The following is a 21174-nucleotide window of genomic DNA, read 5'->3' on the forward strand; positions in this document are numbered from 1 at the left end:
CACTTTTTAACTCTGCCTTTAGACTCTAAACTGTTAAATAAAACTATTGTCTTTGTAACATTTCACTATTTTATTGCTATGTTGAAGAAGAAAAGGAGATGATATATGTGAGTTTATTAAGCCTGTCCTTAGTCCATAGAGTTGTTTGAGATGCATGCAGGAAACTACCCATGTCAAAAAGTAATACTTGGTTATTGTTTTAAAGAAAGAGTCCCTGGAACCCGAACAGATGGTGTTTACTTTGGCACGACTCGAGACCTTGGAGATTTGCCTGAAGGAAGCAGAAGAAAAGGCTAAAGTCTTATCTGAACAGGTAATACTTGTCACTGGGACTGGAAATATATGTTCCTCAGTGTGCAATAGAGCGAGGAAAATCTAAATATGTGTTTCAATCTCTGTACCTACTGATACACACACATACACACAGCATTTCATTCAGTTCAGTTATTACAATAATCACTTCAATCTGTACGGACCTTTTGAGCCTTTCAAACTTCTCTTACATTTTTGTATTTTGTTTTCATTCACCACAGCCCATGAGCTAGGGAAGCCATCTTTAAGCAAGTAGACTTCTGAAATAAGGGAAACATATTTGTATTATAAACAGATAAAACCTATAGGAAACCCACAGGAGCAACTTTTTCCAATTATGTGAACAAAGAGAGGTTTTCAAATATTGGCATCCCTCTTGGGTTTTGAAACTCAGAGAGGCAAAACAGATAATGGGTGAAGCGTAGCTTCATCTGGGAAGTCAGGTAGGTCATCAGCACACACACCAGGTCTATTTCAGAGACACTGAGCGTGACTATCAGTAAAGCTCAGACCATTTCCTGACACCGTTATGCTTTGCAAACAGTTTAGCGTACATGGCACAAATCCTACTGTTACTGTAGCCCTTCCCCTGGGGAGAGGGCACTTGGCCAAGAGTCTGGGTCCTCCTACAGGGCTCTGGTGCTCACTGTTGGTGGCAGTCAGTAGAATAAAAAGGACAGAGACCTTGAAATGTTACATTGATTTATCATGGATTGAGCCATTTTGCTAGTAAATTTTTAGAAACTTTCCAAAAAAAATAAAGTAAAAATAAAAAAAACAATTTTGAGTTTTTAATAACAAGGGTCTATACAGCAAAAGTTGAGTACAATAGAATTTTACAAGAATTTTTGCAGAGACTAGGGGAGAAATGTGCTAAATACAATTAACATGTAATGTAGAAAGTGAAGTGGAATGCTAGTGGCTAAGTCATGTCCAACTCTTTTGCGACCCCGTGAACTGCAGCCTGTCAGGCTTCTCAGTCCACAGGTTTTTCCAGGCAAGAATACTGGAGTGTGTAGTCATTCTCTTCTGCAGGGGATCTTCCTCCCAGGGATCGAACCTGGGTCTGTTGCATTGCAGGCAGATTCTTTACCTTCTGAGCTACCAGGGAACATAGGTAATACAGGGATACGTGCATAAATAGCCTCCATTTTATTCTACATACCAAAAATGTACTCTCTTACTTTGGAATGTGTTTACTGCTGGCTGCCTAAATGTGACATACGCAACGGGTCACAGGAGCCATCCATCAATTAATGAAACAGTGGTATCCCTAGGCCCAGTCCCACTGGGGAGATTCCATCTCACTCACATGCCTTAACCTGGCTTGCAACTGGTCTTCTTTTCTAAACCACCCATAAAAATCAATGGAGAATGAAACAGCAACCCACTTCAGTATTCTTGCCTGGAGAATCTCTTGGACAGAGGAGCCTGGCGGGCTACAGTCCATGGGGTCAGAAGAGTCGGACACAACTTAGCTACTAAACCATAAAAAGCAAGCTTCAAATTGTGGCAAAATCTGAATTACAAAGATTTTTTTATAGTGCTAAACATGAGGTATGATTCCACAGCATAAAAACCAAGGATTTCAGAGCATGCAAACCTGGAAGAAACTGGTAATGGCGAACTGAGGGCACCCTTGCTGGTATTAGGTTTTACTAAGATGTATTTTTACTTTGTAATTGAATGTCTTTTAATGCTTTCAATAATTTAAATCAGTAAAATTCAACTCACCCATGAAAATCCTCATCCCTTTTGTTCTTTATAAAATATCTTTATCCAATACAACTAGTCCTTAATATTTAAGATTCTTAACTAGATGATCCCTTTATGTAACATATAACACTCAGATACTTCCATTCAGTGTTTAGCAGATTAATTGTATAAAATGGAAACTGGATTTCACCATTTCTTTGTAACTACCATGAGTAAGATACCAGTTAGCTGTTTGGGGAAAGAAAGATATGCAAAGCTTTTCTACCCAAGTAGCTCACAACCAAAAGAATCACAAAAAGGGCTGGAGAGTGAAAATAGGTGTTTGTCTGGCTCCCACATAGACTGCAAAACAGCATTAATATGCAGGATCTGTATGTGTTATTTTCCTGAAGTATTGCCCCTGGAGTTGCCAAATTTGTATACAACCAAGGGAATTTAATTGGAAGTTGGCAATGGTGTGAGGCAAAGGAGAACATTACATGTGAAAAAAAAGCCCATTACAGGCATTTTTAATATTACATTTTTAATTAAGTTGAGTATTTTATTAGATTTGGCTGTCTCCACTGTTACTGTTGAAACAGGTTAATCAAGTGCAGACACTAGTCTCAGAGGATTTACTCCTGAAAGTTTTGCTTTCTTCAGTGTTTCAGTTTACTCTTATTCTTGATGAGTTAAAACTGTAACAACAGTTGCTTCCCCCCTATTTTTAAATTCAGTAGATGTTTTAAAAATGGGATGACAGAAGGACAGGGAAAGGTAAGGGCACCTTACAGTTGAGAGAGGAGGAGATTTTTGAATGGGACACCTGTCTCAAACAATCAAACGTTTGTCCACTGGGTGCCACTGTCTTCCTTACCAGGCTAGGCCACTTTGTGGTTTTAAAAAGAGAAACTGTCTTTAGTGGTCCAGACAGTGGTGTGTGTGTGTGTGTATGTGGAGTATATTTTTCCTGTTTGCATGTATACATGTTAAGTTTTCTTTTAAATACCATTAATTTAGGATATGGAACAACAGACTGGTTCCAAATAGGAAAAGGAGTACGTCGAGGCTGTACATTGTCATCCTGCTTATTTAACTTATATGCAGAGTACATCATGAGACACGCTGGGCTGGAAGAAGCACAGGCTGGAATCAAGATTGCCGGGAGAAATATCAATCACCTCAGATATGCAGATGACACCACCCTTATGGCAGAAAGTGAAGAGGAACTAAAAAGCCTCTTGATGAAAGTGAAAGAGGAGAGCAAAATGTTGGCTTAAAGCTCAACATTCAGAAAAGGAAGATCATGGCATCTGGTCCCATCACTTCATGGGAAGTAGATGGGGAAACAGTGGAAACAGTGTCAGACTATTTTTTTGGGCTCCAAAATCACTGCAGATAGTGATTGCAGCCATGAAATTAAAAGACGCTTACTCCTTGGAAGAAAAGTTATGACCAACCTAGATAGCATATTCAAAGGCAGACATTACTTTGCCAACAAAGATCTGTCTAGTCAAGGCTATGGTTTTTCCAGTGGTCATGTATGGATGTGAGAGTTGGACTGTGAAGAAAGCTGAGTGCCAAAGAATTGATGCTTTTGAACTGTGGTGTTGGAGAAGACTCTTGAGTCCCTCGGACTGCAAGGAGATCCAACAAGTCCGTTCTGAAGGACATCAGCCCTGGGATTTCTTTGGAGAGAATGATGCTAAAGCTGAAACTCCAGTACTTTGGCCACCTCATGTGAAGAGCTGACTCATTGGAAAAGACTCTGATGCTGGGAGGTATTGGGGGTAGGAGGAGAAGGGGATGACAGAGGATGAGATGGTTGGATGGCATCACCAACTCAATGGACGTGAGTTTGAGTGAACTCCGGGAGTTGGTGATGGACAGGGAGGCCTGGAGTGCTGCGATTCATGGGGTCGCAAAGAGAAGGACATGATTGAGCTACTGAACTGAACTGAATTTAGGATTTGTCACAAGGAAGGTGGGAATGCTAGCTAGCTTTCACTGGTAATCCAGATCATTTTGTCAGCCCTGTGGTTGGACACTGGCCAGATGGGCTGGCCTGATGGGCTAGAAACAAGTGGGGAGAGGAGAGGAAATGTTGAGGACAAAAATTTGTGCTGAAACTAAGGAGTGAACTGTCAACCACTGGGTCCTGCCTCTGAGAATAGGGTAAATGTTGATGTTATTATAGTTTAATGCGCTTAGTGATGCGCATAGAACAAACCCAGACAGATGCCTCGAAATTCATCTACACTAAGCACTTGTAGGTCCTGGGTCTCAGGTTACTTAAACTTAATCTTCCTAGGGTCTCTTCCGGTAAGACCTCTGCTGGTTCACTATGCAAAAGGAGAAACTTAGAAATAGTAAGGAAGAAAGGAGTTCGCGGCACTTCTCCTGTGAAGTCACACAGTAAACAGACTTCTTTGTTGGTTTCCCTTAGCTAACAATTATTCTTTATTTCTCTGTAGTCATGTCACTAGTGTCAAAAGAAATATGAGATCAGGATAATTTACAATTAGACTTTTAATCTGGGCTGTTCACAGCTCTCAGAAATAAGTTTGTAGCAAGTCAGCAGGCCAGAGGTAGAAAGGGACATAAGATTCCATCTCTTGTCCTGGGTAATAATGGTAAGTAATTCAAAACATTACTAAGTTTTACTAAAGAAAACACTTAAATTTCCCATAGATTATGATCAGTGAGAGGAAAGTTCTGGAAATTAGGTAGTAGATTAAAGACTAGAAGGAGGAATGGGAATGAAGGAAAGGAGTTAAGGAGGAGAAAAGACGAGTATAAAGTTTTCAGGGAAAACTCATAAAAGAGCAGGTTTTGCCTGTGTGCTGGTTTCTATCAGCAATGCACATGGGAGGAGGGACAAAGGAAAGGGCTCATGGGCTGCAATTTACAACCACACAGGAGGAAAGAAAGCCCACAGCTTCTATGCTAAGAAATTGTCAGGAAAAGCCACAGTTTCACAATGGAGCACAGATCCAGAGATCCCAGAGCACAGAGGGATACCGCCGGCCAGCTCCTGAGCTGCTTCCTCTGGAGACAGCGCTGGTCCTGAGTCTTCATTCATCATCAGTCTCTGGTTCCCGGCTCCCAGCAGCAGACCCAGGAGAGTTCGGGGTTTGCTTCTGCTCCACTACTTGCTAGCTTTATAACCTTGGGCAGTTCACTTAGTCTCTCTGAGTCAAAGCTTTCTTCTATAGAAGAGGGTAAGCACACTGGTTTCATAGGGCTGTTGTGAGCTTTGAGTAGGTTCTCAGTAAGTGTGAATTATCTCTACTCCTCATAGTGGTCATAACAGAACAGTGTGAACCTCTGAGTCATGGGTCATGGGCTAATGTGTGTGTGTGTAAGTTTGCTTTTTTACTGGTGTCTCTCAAAATGTTTGAAAGATACACAAATCACAACACACTGGTTGCTTAGGAATATCAGTCTTTCAACCAGGAAAGACTCCATCCCCACCCCAGCTCCTTTGTCCTATTGGCTTTTTCACTGCCTCGCTTTCTTTCCCCCTCTTCCTCAGCTCCTCGTTTGGTAAAGGGACTTCTCTATTACTTTAACCTTCTCTCCTTCTGCTTCATTCTGTCCATTCTCTATATGATTTACGATTTTCTTCTATTAATATATGGTTTTGCCCAGATGGGGAGCTGAATGGACAGTGCTGGTACCTGGACTTTCTGGGGTTTCAGGGACAGAAAACTCAGGAGTGGAGAAAATTTGTGATCATTTTCTTACCAAGGAGGTGAATCCAGTAATAATTATGTAGTCAGAATTAGCTGTAGGCATCTTTTGGATACCATACTTAGCAAAATATTAGTTACATGTGGTGTGTGGCATAAAAAAAAATTGGGAAAGAAATGTCATGCTTTGAAGCAAGAGCTTGGAGGTGGGAGGCTTGATGGAGAATGGACCTTTTTTCCTATTGTTTTTTCCAGGTAGGAAAAGGATATACACAAGACACAGGAAGGGGCCCTTAATGATCTATTGGAGCATAAAAATAATTTTGCCCCTTTTGTTTTCATAAAGAGAGATTTATTGGTAATACTTAAAATGCAGAGAAATTTCAAAGGAGAAGAATATGGTAGTTTCATTTCTCAATTTTTGAAATAAAGCACATGGGATCCTTTTTCGTACTTAGTAATAGCTAACGTGCCAGTTAATTTTTCCCTTACCCGATGAGAGAGACATTTATGAAAGCTCAAAATAAAATTAATAATAGCAACTTGCTATGTTCTCACTCTTTACTGAACTTGGTCAATCATGTTATGTTCAAAGGCAGTTTCTTCACTTTTTTTCACCTGGGATCTCCCTGCCTGAGGCTATCCTCGATCTTAAAGAACATTAGAAGCAACAATGGAGGCAACGTTAGAAAGAGGGTACAGTTGGGGGGTGGTGTCTGGTTCTTATCCTATAGTGGTGCAGGCCTGGTTCCAGACCTCTGCCAAGTATTACCAATGGTAGGCAGAGCGTGGAAGAACTAACATTTACTAAGCACCTATAGTGTTTCAAGTACTGTGCTTAGACTGATAGACATTTCATCTGCCCCACATAAGAACCTTAGGAGGGGCACTATTATAATCCCTGTGAAGAAAATTGAGACTCAAAAGCATGTCATTTTCTCAACACTATGCAGTTAATCAGTGAGGCTGATATTAGAACATGAATATTTTTAAAATCCAAAGACTCTGTTCTTAAGAACGTGTGATCATAGATCAAAGCCATTTAAAGAAGTTTCTTACTCAAGCAGCACTGGACAGAAAGAACTCACCTTGATTCCCAAACTAGAACCTAGAAAGCTTGTTAGACAGATTGTGGGGTCCCACCCCCAGAGTATCTGATATGTTCACCTGGCATGGGGGTCAAGAACGTGCATTTGTAACAAGTTCCCACTCTACACTGAAGCTTCAGCCCTGAACCCAAGCCAAAGGCTGAAGGGAAGCTGTCACTCCTGTTCTGTGTCCCCCAGCTGCCCAGTAACTAAATGAATCAGTTAGGATTAGTCTAGGATGCATGAAACAAACAACCCAATTAAGAGTGGCCGAAACAGGTAACAGAGTAAGTCTGGACACATGCAGCCCAGAACAGGCTCAGTAGCTCTGCAGCCCTCAGAGGCCTGAGCTTGGTCTCCATGCATTCAAACGTGGCTTCCATCCTCAGGGTCCAAGAGGCACCTGCAGACATTCATAAAGCCAAGCAGCGTGAAGATGGAAAGACCAGAGATGGACAACTGAGCAGCCTCTTTGAAGAGCTTTTCTCTAATACTTCCCTAATGACTTTTTACTTATGCTTGACCACAGTTATTACCATGGGGGCTAGGAAATATAGGATTTTAGGTGGGTACATTGTCACCCCAAGAGTATGAAGACAGTTTTACTAAGAAGGGGAGAATGGATATTAGGCTGCCAAATATGTCCTTTGCTTATCCAACCCCTTGACAATTCTGTTGCTTTGTCCCGATAACTTCAATGTTCTTTTGCATGTGAAGATCTGGTTTCCCCATTTGTTGAAGAGACAATGTTTCCCCACTGAATGGTCTTGACAGCCTTGTCAAAAATCAGCCATTCATAAATGCAGGACTCTGTGGACTCTCAATTCAATTCAAACGCTCTGTAACAGTGTGATTTTCAGCAGGTACTTCTGGTTGTAAATCCCAGGTAAATTTTTGAGCTGGAGTTAGATTCAGTCTTCTTGGTCCTTTACCAATACTCTCTTTTAGTGTAAGGACTATCATAAACCCCTCTGACTTATGCACTGGTTTCTGGGGATTGAGTGAGACATCTAACTGATCTTTTTACCTTTAAGACTGAGCAAAGTAAGCAAACCAATAGAAAGACAAAGACTCTAATAACTGAAATTTATTCATCACTGTGTATCTCAGGCTGTAAAGTAAACTCCATTGTTTGCTTCTTAGTATTCAATCTGTTTACTTTACATTTAGCAATAGAAAGAACATAGATCTCCAGCAAATTTTTAGATGCCGATTATGTGTATGACTAGCTAAAAGTGATTTGATGCATACTGAGATTGTCTCAAAAATGTTCTGGTTCTTTTTCCATTGTTTAAATGCAACAGTGGATCCCTTGATGTCAAGTTTATTTGAAATAAGTAATGTGCCCTTGGTAGGAGTATTCATTTCTGCAAATGCTCAGAAATTATGCTTGATATGCCAAGCCGAAATCATGAGTTTTTGTGAATGAGTTTTTGTTTTCCAGTCTGTTTGGAAGTCTACTTTAATGCCACAAAATCACAAACAGCTTGTTTAACTTGGAAAGTCTTTCCTAATCACCATGAAACCTAGTAATTGAGAATTTTGTTAAACAATTTGGTTCTAGTTTATTTTATTACAGAAGATTTCCCCCTTAACAGAAACATACACACACACACCCCCTTGTATCTAACCAATCATTAATTTTAACCCCCTTACTGAATTGTTGCACATTGACTGGGAACCTCAGAGAAAGTAAGAAAAGACTACAAGCTGGTGAAGAGATGCGTTGTTTTGAGCAGAATCAAGCATAATGACAATTTGGTTCTAGTTTATTTTATTACAGAAGATTTCCCCCTTAACAGACACATAGACACACACACATACCCTTGTACCTAAGCAGTCATTAATTTTAACCTCCTTACTGAATTGTTGCACATTGACTGGGAACCTCAGAGAATATAAGAAAAGACTACAAGCTGGTGAAGAGATGTGTTGTTTTGAGTAGAATCAAGCATAATGACAAATGGGCTTCTGTTGTCATTGTTATAGGAGGGACGCATGGATTTCTGGCCTATTACATAACTAAAGACTTCCTTTTGCTTGTAAATGTCAAGATCAAACTGAGGTCAGTTTTAAATAGCTGACCAAGTACTAATAAATGTGACTTTCTTGTCTAACCAAAAAAACAAAATCCTCTCTCCCTTATAAGTCTTTCTCTGCTGATAAGTGCAGGTGTCTTTTTCACATGGACATAACCTTCATTTTCTTCTTAAGACTGTCTCAGTGATGGCAAGCTAACTTTCGCTTTGTTAATCTCAACAAGGAAATTAGTAAATTAGGTGTATAATTTTGCTTAATTATTCATTTACTCATTCAATAAAATATTTGTTGAACTCTTAACTGTGAGCTAAGCACTCTGCAAGGTACTCCTATATATGTTGCTGCTGCTGCTAAGTCGCTTCAGTTGTGTCCGACTCTGTGCGACCCCATGGATTGCAGCCTACCAGGCTCTTCCATCCACGGGATTTTCCAGGCAAGAGTACTGGAGTGGGTTGCCATTGCCTTCTCCCCTATATATGTTAGCCTCCTATATTTCTCCCACTGGCCCTGGAAATGTGTATTCCCATTTTGCAAATGATGAGAAGCCTTTTGTGGGATTGCAGTCTGCTTGTATGCTTTTTCTAGACATTCTCCCTTGATGACTTGCCTTCAGAGCACGCAACCTATCAAAAAGAACCAAGTCTTCCTCCTGATCCGATGTCTGAACTTCTAACTGCCTACTGATAGGTCCACCAAAGCTCTAAGAGGCAACTCAAGCTCTACCTGTCTGTTAGCTTCCTGTCCCAAATCTGTTCCTGCTCTCACATCCCCTAAACCAAGGATAGTTGCCAACAGTTCTCTTGTGGCTATACCCGAAATCTGTGCTGCTTTGATTCTCTCCTCTCCTCACCCCACACATCCAAATGCTAAGTACTACGAATGATGCCTCTCAAAGATTTCTTCGGTTCATCTTCTTTTCTCCATCTCTATCACGACTGCCCTTGTCCAAGCCACCAACTCCAGAAACTTCTCCCTACTTTACTTTCATTGTGGTGCGTATTGATGGCTCAACACTACAGCCAGAGGGAAGATTCTGCAACACAGACCTCATATGTTTCCTTACTTAGATCCTAAATTAGCCCCAATTTACTCTCAGGATCAAACATATACTTCTTAACAAATTTTACAATCATCTGTGGTCTAATCCCGTTTGTTTCTTCAGTTTTATGTTACACCACTCCCAGTATATTACTATTACACCACTTTCAATTTCTTAAAAAGTAATATTCTCTATTACCTATCTCATCTATTAAAAAAAAAAAAAAAGGCTTTGTTCCTTGTGCACATCCGTGTTTTCCTCCTTTGTGACCCCATGAACTGTAGTTCACCGGCTCCTCTATTTACGGGATTCTCCAGGCACCAATACTGGAGTGGGTAACCATTTCCTACTTCGGGGGATTTTCCCAACCTAGAGATTGAACTAGCGTCCCCTGGGAAGCCCCTTGTTCCTTACAGTCAAGTATTAATTAATTCATCCCTTTCCTTCTGCTTCTGCAGAGAATTGCTCTGCTCTGTTCCCATCGCATCCTTTCATTCCCTTTTCTGTTATCCAACAAAATTCAACAAATTTCTCCTTTTGGGTCTTCAAATAGATGGTCACTTACTCCAAAATATTTTTCTTCCTCTTTCAAGTTTGAGTTAGATGTCCTTACTAGGTGCTCTCATAATCCTTCTCCCATTTTACCACGCCCACCTCTGTCAGTTGGAACTATTTGTCTGTATCTTCCACCACACCACATGGAATAGAAGTACAGACAGTGACTTCCCTAAGGTCTCAAATCAAGTTAGAATCTATCCATTTGTCTCTCTGATGTCAAAGCTCATGCTCTTTCCATCAAAACATTCAGAGCTGACCTATAGGCAAAAAGGAGACATTAAAGGGTTTGAAGAGTATTCAGGTTTGCCCTCAGAGAGAAAACTCAGAGTCTACTGAGAAAAACAGATTTATTAGAAGACCAGACTCAGATATTTCAGTGTATGCTGCTGCTGCTGCTAAGTCACTTCAGTCGTGTCCGACTCTGTGCAACCCCATAGACGGCAGCCCACCAGGCTCCCCCGTCCCTGGGATTCTCCAGGCAAGAACACTGGAGCAGGTTGCCATTTCCTTCTCCAATGCATGAAAGTGGAAAGTGAAAGTGAACTCGCTCAGTCATGTCCGACTTCGCAACCCCACGGACTACAGCCCACCAGGCTCCGCCATCCATGGGATTTTCCAGGCAAGAGAACTGGAGTGGGGTGCCATTGCCTTCTCCATATCAGTGTATAGGCTCTTGCAAAAATCCACTTAAGAGATGATAAGTACCTATTAGTAGTGAAGAGAAGAAATAGACAAGAAATATTTATGAGATGGTTTGGTGATTAATTAAATGGAAAAGTAGTATTCAAGACTGATCCCAACCATTGCATCAAAAAACAAACAAACAAACAAACAAACCCTAAGGAGGCAATAGACCTGTACTCTGAAAACTATGACACTGATTGGAAAAAAAAAAAAACACAGGGAAAGATTTAACATATTGGATTAGAAGAATCAATATTATTAAAATGATACTATCAAAGATAATCTACAGATTCAGTGTTCAGTCAGGTCAGTCACTCAGTCATGCAGACCCCATGGACTGCAGCATGCCAGGCCTCCCTGTCCACCATCAACTCCTGGAGTTTACTCAAACTCATGTCCGTTGAGTCAGTGATGCCATCCAACCATCTCATCCTCTGTCATCCCCTTTTCCTCCCACCTTCAATCTTTCCCAGCATTGGGGTCTTTTCAAATGAGTCAGTTCTTCGCATCAGGTGGCCAAAGTATTGGAGTTTCTGCTTCAGCATCAGTCCTTCCAGTGAAAATTCAGGACTGATTTCCTTTAGGATGGACTGGATATCCTTGCAGTCCAAGGGACTCTCAGAAGTCTTCTCCAACACCACAGTTCAAAAGCATCAATTCTTTGGTGCTCAGCTTTCTTTATAGTCCAACTGTCACATCCATACATTTCTGGAAAAACCATAGCTTTGACTAGACTGATTCAATGCAATCCCTATCAAATTACCCATGACATTTATCACAGAACTAGAAAAAATTTTTAATTTGTATGGAAACACAAAAGGTCCCCAATAGGCAAAACAATCTTAAGAAAGAAAAACAGAGCTATAGGATTCATGCTTCCCTCACTTCAGACTATACTTAAAAGCTACAGTAATCAAAACACACAAACAGACATACAGGTCAGTGGAACAGGATAGAAAGCTTAGAAATAAACCCATGCATTTATGGTCAAATAATCTATAACAAAGGAAGCAAGAATATACAATGGAAGAAGATAGTCGCTTCAAGTAGTGGTGCTGGGAAAACTGGAAGCTACATGTAAAAGATTAAAATTAAAGCATTCTCTAATACCATATACAAAATTAAATGCAAAATAGATTAAAGATCTAAATGTAAGATGAGATTAATTTCCAAAATACACAAAAGGTCACAGAGCTCAACATCAAAAAAACAAATAATCCAATTTTTAAAAAAATGAATGAAAGACCTAAGAAGACATTTCTCCAAGGAAGATATACAGCTGGGCAACAGGTACATGCAAAGACGGTCAACAGTGTTAATGATTAGAGAAATACAAGTCAAAAATACAATGAGGTATCACATCAGTCAGAATGGGCATTATCAAAAAAGTCTGCAAATAATAAATGCTGGCGAGGAGAGGATGTAGAGAAAAGAGAACTGTTGGTGGGAATGCAAATTGGTACAACCACTATGGAGAACAGACTGAAGGTTCCTTAAAAAACTAAAAACAAAGTTGCCATATGATCCAATAATCTTATTCCTGGGCATGTATCTGGGAAACACAAAAACTTTAGTTTGAAAATGCACATGCACTCCCATGTTCATAGCAGCAATAGTTCCAATAGCCAATACATGGAAGCAACCTAAATGCCCACTGACAGATGAATGGATAAAGAAGATGTGATTAACACACATACACACAAGCACACACATGCGCAGGAACATTACTCAGCCATAGAGCAGAACGAAGTAATGCCGTCTGCAGCAACATGAATGGACCTAGAGATTGTCCTGCTAAGTTAAATGAGTTGGGCAGAGAAAAAAGTATCATGTGATATCACTTATATTTAGAATATTTTTTTAAAATGATGCAAATAAACTTATTTAAAAAACAGAAATAAACTCATAGACATTGAAAAGTTATATATTCATATGACCAAGAGGACATATTTGGAGATTAAATGGATCTTAGGAATCTCTGCCTGGATCCCTAACTTTATATTTTAACTATGAACTGACTTTTTGGTGAATATTTTTATTTTCATTCAGAGTTTAAATAAATGTTTCTTCACTCCTCAGAGTTCCCTGCTTTGCCCTACCCCAACGTGGTGGTATTACAGTTAAATTTGGTCCCTTCCAATTTCAAATGTTGAAGGTCTAACTCCTAGTATCTTAGAACACACATTTATTTGGCAATATGGTTTTTGCAGATGTAGTTAGTTAAAATGAGGACATGTTGGAGTAGGATAGGCTCCTAATCCAATAAGGCTGCATCCTTATAAAAGTGGAAATTTGGACACAAACATACAGGGAGAAGTCATGCAAAGATGAAGCTGTAGACACCAAAGGCATGCTTCCAGAAGGCGAGGAACATCAAAGACTGCCAGGAGCCAGAAGAGAGTCACAGAGGAGATGCCTTATCAGAGCCCCTAGAGAGAACTAACCCTGCTGACCCTTGGTTTTGAACTTTTGGCCTCCAAGGCAGTGAGATAATGAATGTATATTTAAGCCACTCAGTCTGTGGTTCTCTAACAGCAGCCCCAGCAAACTAAAACAGGGGGTAACCATGCTTCCAAATTATAGACTTGGGAAGTCTATTTTAAGATGTACATAAACCTAGGAATGGCTAGAAATAACTTGTTAAAAGCAGAAATGTTAATAAATGTAAAAGTCTGTTTTGTCTAAGATGGGGGGTAGGATGAAGAATTTGTTGTTTGTTTTTAGCTGTAAAACTGAAGAGAGACCAAACCAGTTCTGTGACCTGAAAGTATCTTCAGACACAGGGGGTCTTGCCCATTCCACAGGTAGGATAGGTAATTTTTACAGTGCTTGCCTCAGTTATTTATTGCCAAGGAATTTAGTAGCTTGTAGTACTAGTCCAGCTCAGCTTGCAAAACTTTTAGCACAAGGGAAGCCTGTGTTTTTAAATAGTCACTCCTCTCTGTGGCGTGAGTTCTGCAAGGGTTGCCAAGACTCAATTTGTTTTTGAGTGGGTTTTGAGTGACACTGGAAACCTCTTCTACAATATTAATTGCTGTGTATGTGGGTGTGGATTGTGGAGAAGATGATGTAACAGAACCAACAAGAGGAGATAAACATAACAATTCACATTACTATGAGGTGGTTTTAATAATTGTCCTCTATGAAGGATTGGGTAGATGGTGAAAGAAAGAGTTTTGAATGTACTTGTGGCTTAAACATATGGATGACTGGTTCCATTTATTAAGAAGAGGGAAGTCCTGGGAAGCTATAGAATATGAGGAGTTAATTTTGAATATATTCATCCTTTCTTAAAATTTATTTTATTGAAGTATAGTTGATTTACAATGTTGTGTTAATTTCTGCTATACAATATGATTCAGATATATATATACTTTCCATATTCCTTTCCATTATAGTATTCCAGGATATTGAACATAGTCCCCTATGCAATACAGAAGAACCTTATTGTTGGTCCATTCTATATGTAATACTTTGCATCCGCTAACCCCAAACTCCCAATCCATCCCTCCCTCACCCCTTCTCCCCTTTGGCAGCCACAGGTCTGTCTCTATGTCTGTGAGTCTGTTTCTGTCTTGTAGATAAGTGGACTTCTGTCATAGTTTAGATTTCACGTATAAGTGATGTTACATGGTATCTGTCTTTCTGACTTAGTATAATAATCTCTAGATGCATCCATGTTGCTGAAAATGGCATTATTTCATTCTTTTTTGACAAAGGCATTAATTGTTGGTTGCCTAGTAAGTATTCAAGTGACAATATTAAGTAGGTTGTTGGATATGTAAGCTAAGTGGTATATGTAGAGAAATTGGGAGCCATAAACAGGTGTATGACTAGTGTTTCAACCATGGCACCTAATAAGATCTGCGAGGACTGTCAGATTTTGATATTTAGAGGAGTGGAAGAAGATGAAAATCTAGCCAAGGGAACTAAGAATCAGGAAGAAATCCAGAGACTCGTATTCTGGAAGCAGTAAGAAGAGTGTTTCATGAGGCATGGCATCCTCAAATGTGTAATAATTTACTGGGCAATTGAAAAAGATGGCCCAAAATGTGTCCATTGCATTTGGAAAAATGAGACTCATAGGCATCCTAGGCACAATCAGTTTTAGTAGAGTAGTGGGGGCAAGGGGCAGAGGCGAAGAACAGAGATTAGGAGAGGGAAATAATCCAGGGTAGCCCTCTTCACAGCCATGGGGAATTTTTTCCCTGTAGCATAAAAGGGAGAGAGGTTAGGAGAGAGAGAGGGAGGGAGGAAGGGAATTCTGAGAATCTAATTTAAGACTCAGAATTTAAGGGTGCCTCTACTTTTCAGTTAAATGAACCAATTAATTATCTTTTTAATGGAAACCAATTTGCATTAGTTTTCTGTAATGTAACTGAAATGGTCTTGACAAGTAGAGGAGTTAGTGATACACCCAAAACTAAAACATAGTACACCCCCTACCAAAGGCATGCCTTCTAGCCTTTTTCTTGACGGTGACCATGGAAGAAAAGGACAAAGAAGGCTCCCAGAGGTTAGAAACAGAGTCATACAGACCAGAAACCTCCACCTCCACTCAGTGCATCACCAGGATAGGCCTTATTATTGCTGACTGAAAGAATGTGATGCTTGCAATGGCCTATGACAACTGTAAATTGTTTCCCTTTCCCCCTCCTTTAAAGAAGAATAGTACTGTGATTATCCTGTTTTCCCTGTATTTTATTAGGGAGGGTACATTAAAAATTGTCTCATGTCTGTATCATGACGAGGCTCATCTGGATTTGATTCAGAGAGATATACACAAAATGTGAAGCCAGATGTAGGAACTTGACATGACTGTAGGTTGTCTCCTTTCAAGAGGAAAAGTGCATTTTGGATTAATGTCAAATAGACACACGGTATCAGGCAGAACACTTGTGGGGAAGCACATCCTCATGACCATGAGGATGTAATTGTGCTGAACGTGGAGGGTGAATTTTAATTGGCTTCTGTTTTATGTTTACCTTTTCTGGAGAATAGTTCCTTCAGGCTCCAATCTTTTAATAATCCTGGGACCATCAACCACAATATTCCTTACTAGAAGGAATGGGATTGAAGCACGTGACCTAGGTCCAATCAATTATGATATCCCATTTTCCTGACCATAAAGATCAACCCAGGAGTGGTCCTATGAACACAGGTGGGGCAAATACAGTTCTTTTCCAACTTGTTATTAGAGGACACACTGTTTTACTATTGAGGACCTGAACCTGGAAGGTGACAGGTAGCATCTTCCCCAGTGTGTGAAGAAGGCTTGTCTGCACTGGGAAATCATGAAGCCAACACACAGGAACAGTGTCAAGGTGAGGAGGTAAAAGGAGAATACTATGATTTCTTTGGAGTCTGTGGAATCTAGTTGTGAGTGAAACAGAAATCTACTTCTGATTCCCCAGTTATATAAGCCAATAATTTTTTTTTCCTTCAGAAAATAAGAAAAGAGTGAGATGGCTGTAAGAAAGTGACAATGGTGTGGGCAGACAATCATTTTAAGAAGTTTGAGTGGGAAAAGCAGCATAGAAATGGGATGATGATTAGAGGAGGGGGTGGGGGAGAGTTCAACAGACAGCTTTTGTTTATCACAACTACTATGACATGTTTATATGCTGAGCAGAATCATCCAGAAAGGGTAAGAGAGAGAAAGAGAATGCAGAAATGGAAGGGGACTGGGGGGCTGTGGAAATTACAGGAGCAAAGTCTTTTGACAGATTAGAGAAGATGAGATTCAAAGCCGAGTGAAAAGGCTGGCCTTTGATAGAAGAAAGCTTCTCCATTTGTTAAGTAAGGGTGCTTTTTCCTTCAACAGAAACCCAATTAAAGTAATATGTTAAGGCCGGCTATCATCACACATAAGAGTAAGTCCAGAGATGGAGCAGTTCCAGCATTTGCTAATTCAACAGCTCAAGAATGTCAACAAAAACACAGGTGTTACCCATCCTTTGCTCTCCCATCCTCAGTGTTGACTGTCTTACACAGTAACCGCAACAATTCCAAGCATTATGTGCAATCAGAACATCCTGCAAAAAAAGAGATGTTCTTCCTCCTGTATATCTTTTAAAAAAATCTGGTAAAGAGCCTTTTCCTCAAGGCTCCAGGGGCCTCTACTGGATTGCAGGCTCATGCCTAAAATAATCTTTTATACCTGGGAATGGAGCCCAACAGGGCTGGCTGAGCAACAGTGATTCATTTGCTGGAAATGGACAAGACCAAGCTTCCCTAAACACATGGCTGCTAGCTGATCCAAATTGGGTGTCTGGTAGAAAGGGATAAATGGGGAAACGGTCATTGGGAAAGAGATTAGTAGAGTCTGCTGCAGGAAGGTTTATATATTGGCTGATGAGAAAGTGAGGGAATAGCCATCTGGCAGCCTCTATTTTTTTCAGTGAATTATTGATGAGGTGATCATTTGGGATAAAGGTGGAATTTTGATAAGAAAGAATGAAATGATATTTGAGGAAAGAGCGGGGAACAATAAATAGCTTTCTCAGAGAGGAAGAATGCATATTTCCCAATAGGAAAATATAGTATTTTGATGTCAGAGGAGTATTGAGTACCTATGTGAACTTTGAGTTCGTTCATCTAAAATTAAACCAATCCAATTTTTTTTTCCTAATAACATTCAGTGAAATGGAAATAATGATGACAATTTTCTTCACCATTGAGAGCTAACTAGAAAGTCATTTTCTTTTAAAGGAGGTGAAATTCACATAAATACAATTAACCATTTTTAAATAGATACAGCAGCATTTAGTGTGTTCACAATGTTGTATAATCACAACCTGTCTTGAGTTTCAACATTTTTCTCCATCCCAGAAGAAGAATTACTTCCTACCCAGTAAGTAATGATTCCCCATAATCCCTTCTACCCATCCCGTGACAACCAACCACTAATCTTTTGTCTCTATGGCTTTATCTATTCTGGGTATTTCTGACAAAAGGAATCATACAGCATGTGATCTTTTGTGTCTGGTTTCCTCCTGTTAGCAAAATCTTTTCAATATTCATTCAAGTTGTAGCAAGTATCAATAAGGCATTCCTTTTTATGATTGAATAATATTTTTCATTGCATGTACACAACACAATTTGTTTATTCATTTGTTAACAGATATTTGGTTTCTACCTTTTAGCTTGGAGAAGGAAATGGCAACCTACTCCAGTATTCCTGCCTAGAAAATCCCATGGATGGAGGAGCCTGGTGGGCTACAGTCCATGGGGTCACAATACCTTTCAGCTATTAAAAATAATGCTGCTATGAACATCTATATACAAGTTTCTGTGTGGATATATGCTTTCATTTTTCTTTGGTACATACATACCCTAGGAGTGAAATTGTTGGACCATACAATCCATATAATAGTAATTCTATTTTTAGCTCTTTGTTGAATCACAAAACTGTTTCCCACAACATCTACACCATCATACAAGGATTCTTATTTCTCTACATCTTTACCAGTACTTTCTATTTTTTAAATCACAGACCTATATGCATGCTATATTTGAAACAGATAAGCAACAAGGACCTTCCATACAGAGAACTCTGCCCAATATCCTATAATAACCTAAATGGGAAAAGAACTTGAAAAAGAATAGATACATGTATATGTATAACTGAATCACTTTGCTGTACACCTGAAACTAACACAACATTGTTGATCAAATACTCCAATATAAATTTTTTTTAAAAAAATAGCCATAATAGTGGCTGTGAAGCGAAATCTCATTGTGGTTTTTATCTGCATTTCCTTAATTAATGATTGATTATGTTGAGGTTGTTTAAATTAGGAAGTGCCCTATTTTATTCACACAATCATTAATCACAACTGCAAAAGCAGATTTATAGTGCTACATATCAATAACAAAATGGGAAGGAAATGAAATATTAGAGACATCTTGTAAAACTGCAAAGAAATACACACTAAGCTAAACATCTTCAGTTAAACCATGGTTTCACAACAGGTTGTTTCATTTTTTCATTTTCACAATAAGTTATTCCTTATAGTTATTTTTTTCCCTTTTTGAACTAATTCAGATATGGCTTTGTGTACAAGAATTTTTTTCTTGGTCTTTGGTTTAACTCTGTTGGAAACTACCTTGCTCTGGTGAATACCCATAAACAGTAGTGTCATTTGCCTTCTGATCAGTGTAGAACCTACTTTTTTTTTCCTGAACCCCTGGACTACTTTGGTGATTTGCTGACCTTTGTAGTGTCCTCAGACCAACTGGACATTGTTGTCCTTGTGGATGGGCTAGAGCAGATGCACTCTGCTACAGTTCCTTGGAGAGATGCTATGATTTTCCTGTACACATGGTACTAGGTATACTTTTAAACATCTTTTCTTGTGTCTATTGGCCATTTGTGTGTCATCTTTGGAAAAATGTCTATTGAAGTCCTTTGCCCATTTTTAATTGGGTCATTTGTATTTTTTTTTTGTTGGGTTGTAAGAGTTCTTTATATTGTACATTCTTCATACTAAATCTGTATCAGACATATGATTTGTAAATTTTTTTTCTCTTGCTTTAGGTTATTTTTTCACTTTGTTGATACTGTTCTTTCCTGCACAAAAATGTTTAATTCTGATGAAGTCCAATTTAACTATTTTGTATTTTGTTGCTCCTGCTTTCAGTATCAAATAATCCATTTTCAAATCCAAGATCTTGAAGATTTTCTCCTGATTTCTTCTTAAGTTTTATAGTTTTCCTCTTCTATTTAGATCCATGTTTAGTCAATTTTTGTTTATGGAGTGAGGAAGGGGTGGAGTTTCATCTTTTTTGCATGTGTCTATACAGTTGTCCCAGCACTATTTGTAAAGAAACTCTTCTTTACCTATGATATGGTCTTTGCACTCCTGTTGAAAACTGACTGGCTGTAGATGTTTGGGTTTATTTCTGAATTCTCAGTTCTATTCCATTGTTCTATTTACGTATCTTTATACCAACATTGACACTGTTTTTAATTACTATAGCTTTGTAGTACATTTTGAAATGGGGAAGTGTGAGTCCTCCAATTTGTTTTTTATTATTGATTGATTGTTTTGGCTATTCTGGGTCCTTGAGATTACATATGAATTTGAGAACTGGCTTTTCCATTTTTGCAAAGAAAGCTAATAAATTTTAGCAGTGATTGCACTGAATCTGTAGTTAGTTTTGGGGAGTTTTATCATCTTAACAACATTAGATTTTGCAACATGCAAACATAAGATATTTTCATTTAGGTTTTCTTTAATTTCTTTCAGCAATGTTGTGTAATTTTCAATGTATCACTCTTTCACCTCCTCAATAAAAAGTTTGTGTCTTGGTAGCTTATTCTTCTGGATACCGCTGCGAATGGAACTGTTGTATTTCTGTTTTGGATTGCTCATTGCTGGTTGTATTAATAATGCCTTTAAAAAAAATTCAGATGATTTGATATCCAGGGCCTTGCTGACCCTGGGGGGACTGCCCCCACCCTCACAATGCTTGCCAATCAATTCCTAGAAATAGTGAAGGACTTCTCTGTAAATGTGCCTTTCATATACAACTGACCAACAAAACACAGGCCCACTGTTCCTCTGCTCTAACCACCCCAGGTACAGGTACCATACAAGCAGGGACCATCTCGATGTTCCGGAGCCCACTGAAATTATCCAAACTAACTAATCCTAACCCTGATTATCTTTACTCACGTGTTCCTTCCCATGGAAGCTGCAATAAATGTTCCTGCCCACATTTTCCCCTTGCTTCCTCTACTCCTGACTGACCCTTTAGTTCATATATGTCCCCTCCATATTGTTACCCTCCTCATGGTGTGTCATGCCCCTCCTCTTGGGAACTGTAACAAACTATCTTTCCAATGATGATCAACTCCAGATCTGTTAACCTCACTACACCTGAATAATAATTAGTCTACATTTTAAAACATAGGTGTATAACAATCCAAATTAATTTTTATGTGTTTATCTTATACCCTGAAACTCTACTAGATTCATTTATTAGCTCCTTGGAAGAAAAGTTATGACCAACCTAGATAGCATATTCAAAAGCAGAGACATTACTTTGCCGACTAAGGTCC

The 21174-nt window shown here is 39.2% G+C and overlaps 1 protein-coding gene across 1 annotated transcript in view; it reads left to right on the plus strand.

The window, feature by feature from the left end:
- Positions 211-21174, plus strand: part of CCDC192 (coiled-coil domain containing 192) — a 64991-nt gene continuing 44027 nt past the window's right edge. Inside the window, exon 1 of the mRNA XM_018050704.1 lies at positions 211-313. Coding sequence (XP_017906193.1) covers positions 230-313 — 84 coding nt within the window. The 5' untranslated portion in view covers positions 211-229. The remainder of the gene's footprint in view (positions 314-21174) is intronic.

This window comes from Capra hircus, chromosome 7, assembly GCF_001704415.2.
Source record: "Capra hircus breed San Clemente chromosome 7, ASM170441v1, whole genome shotgun sequence".
NCBI classification, from domain to species: domain Eukaryota; kingdom Metazoa; phylum Chordata; class Mammalia; order Artiodactyla; family Bovidae; genus Capra; species Capra hircus.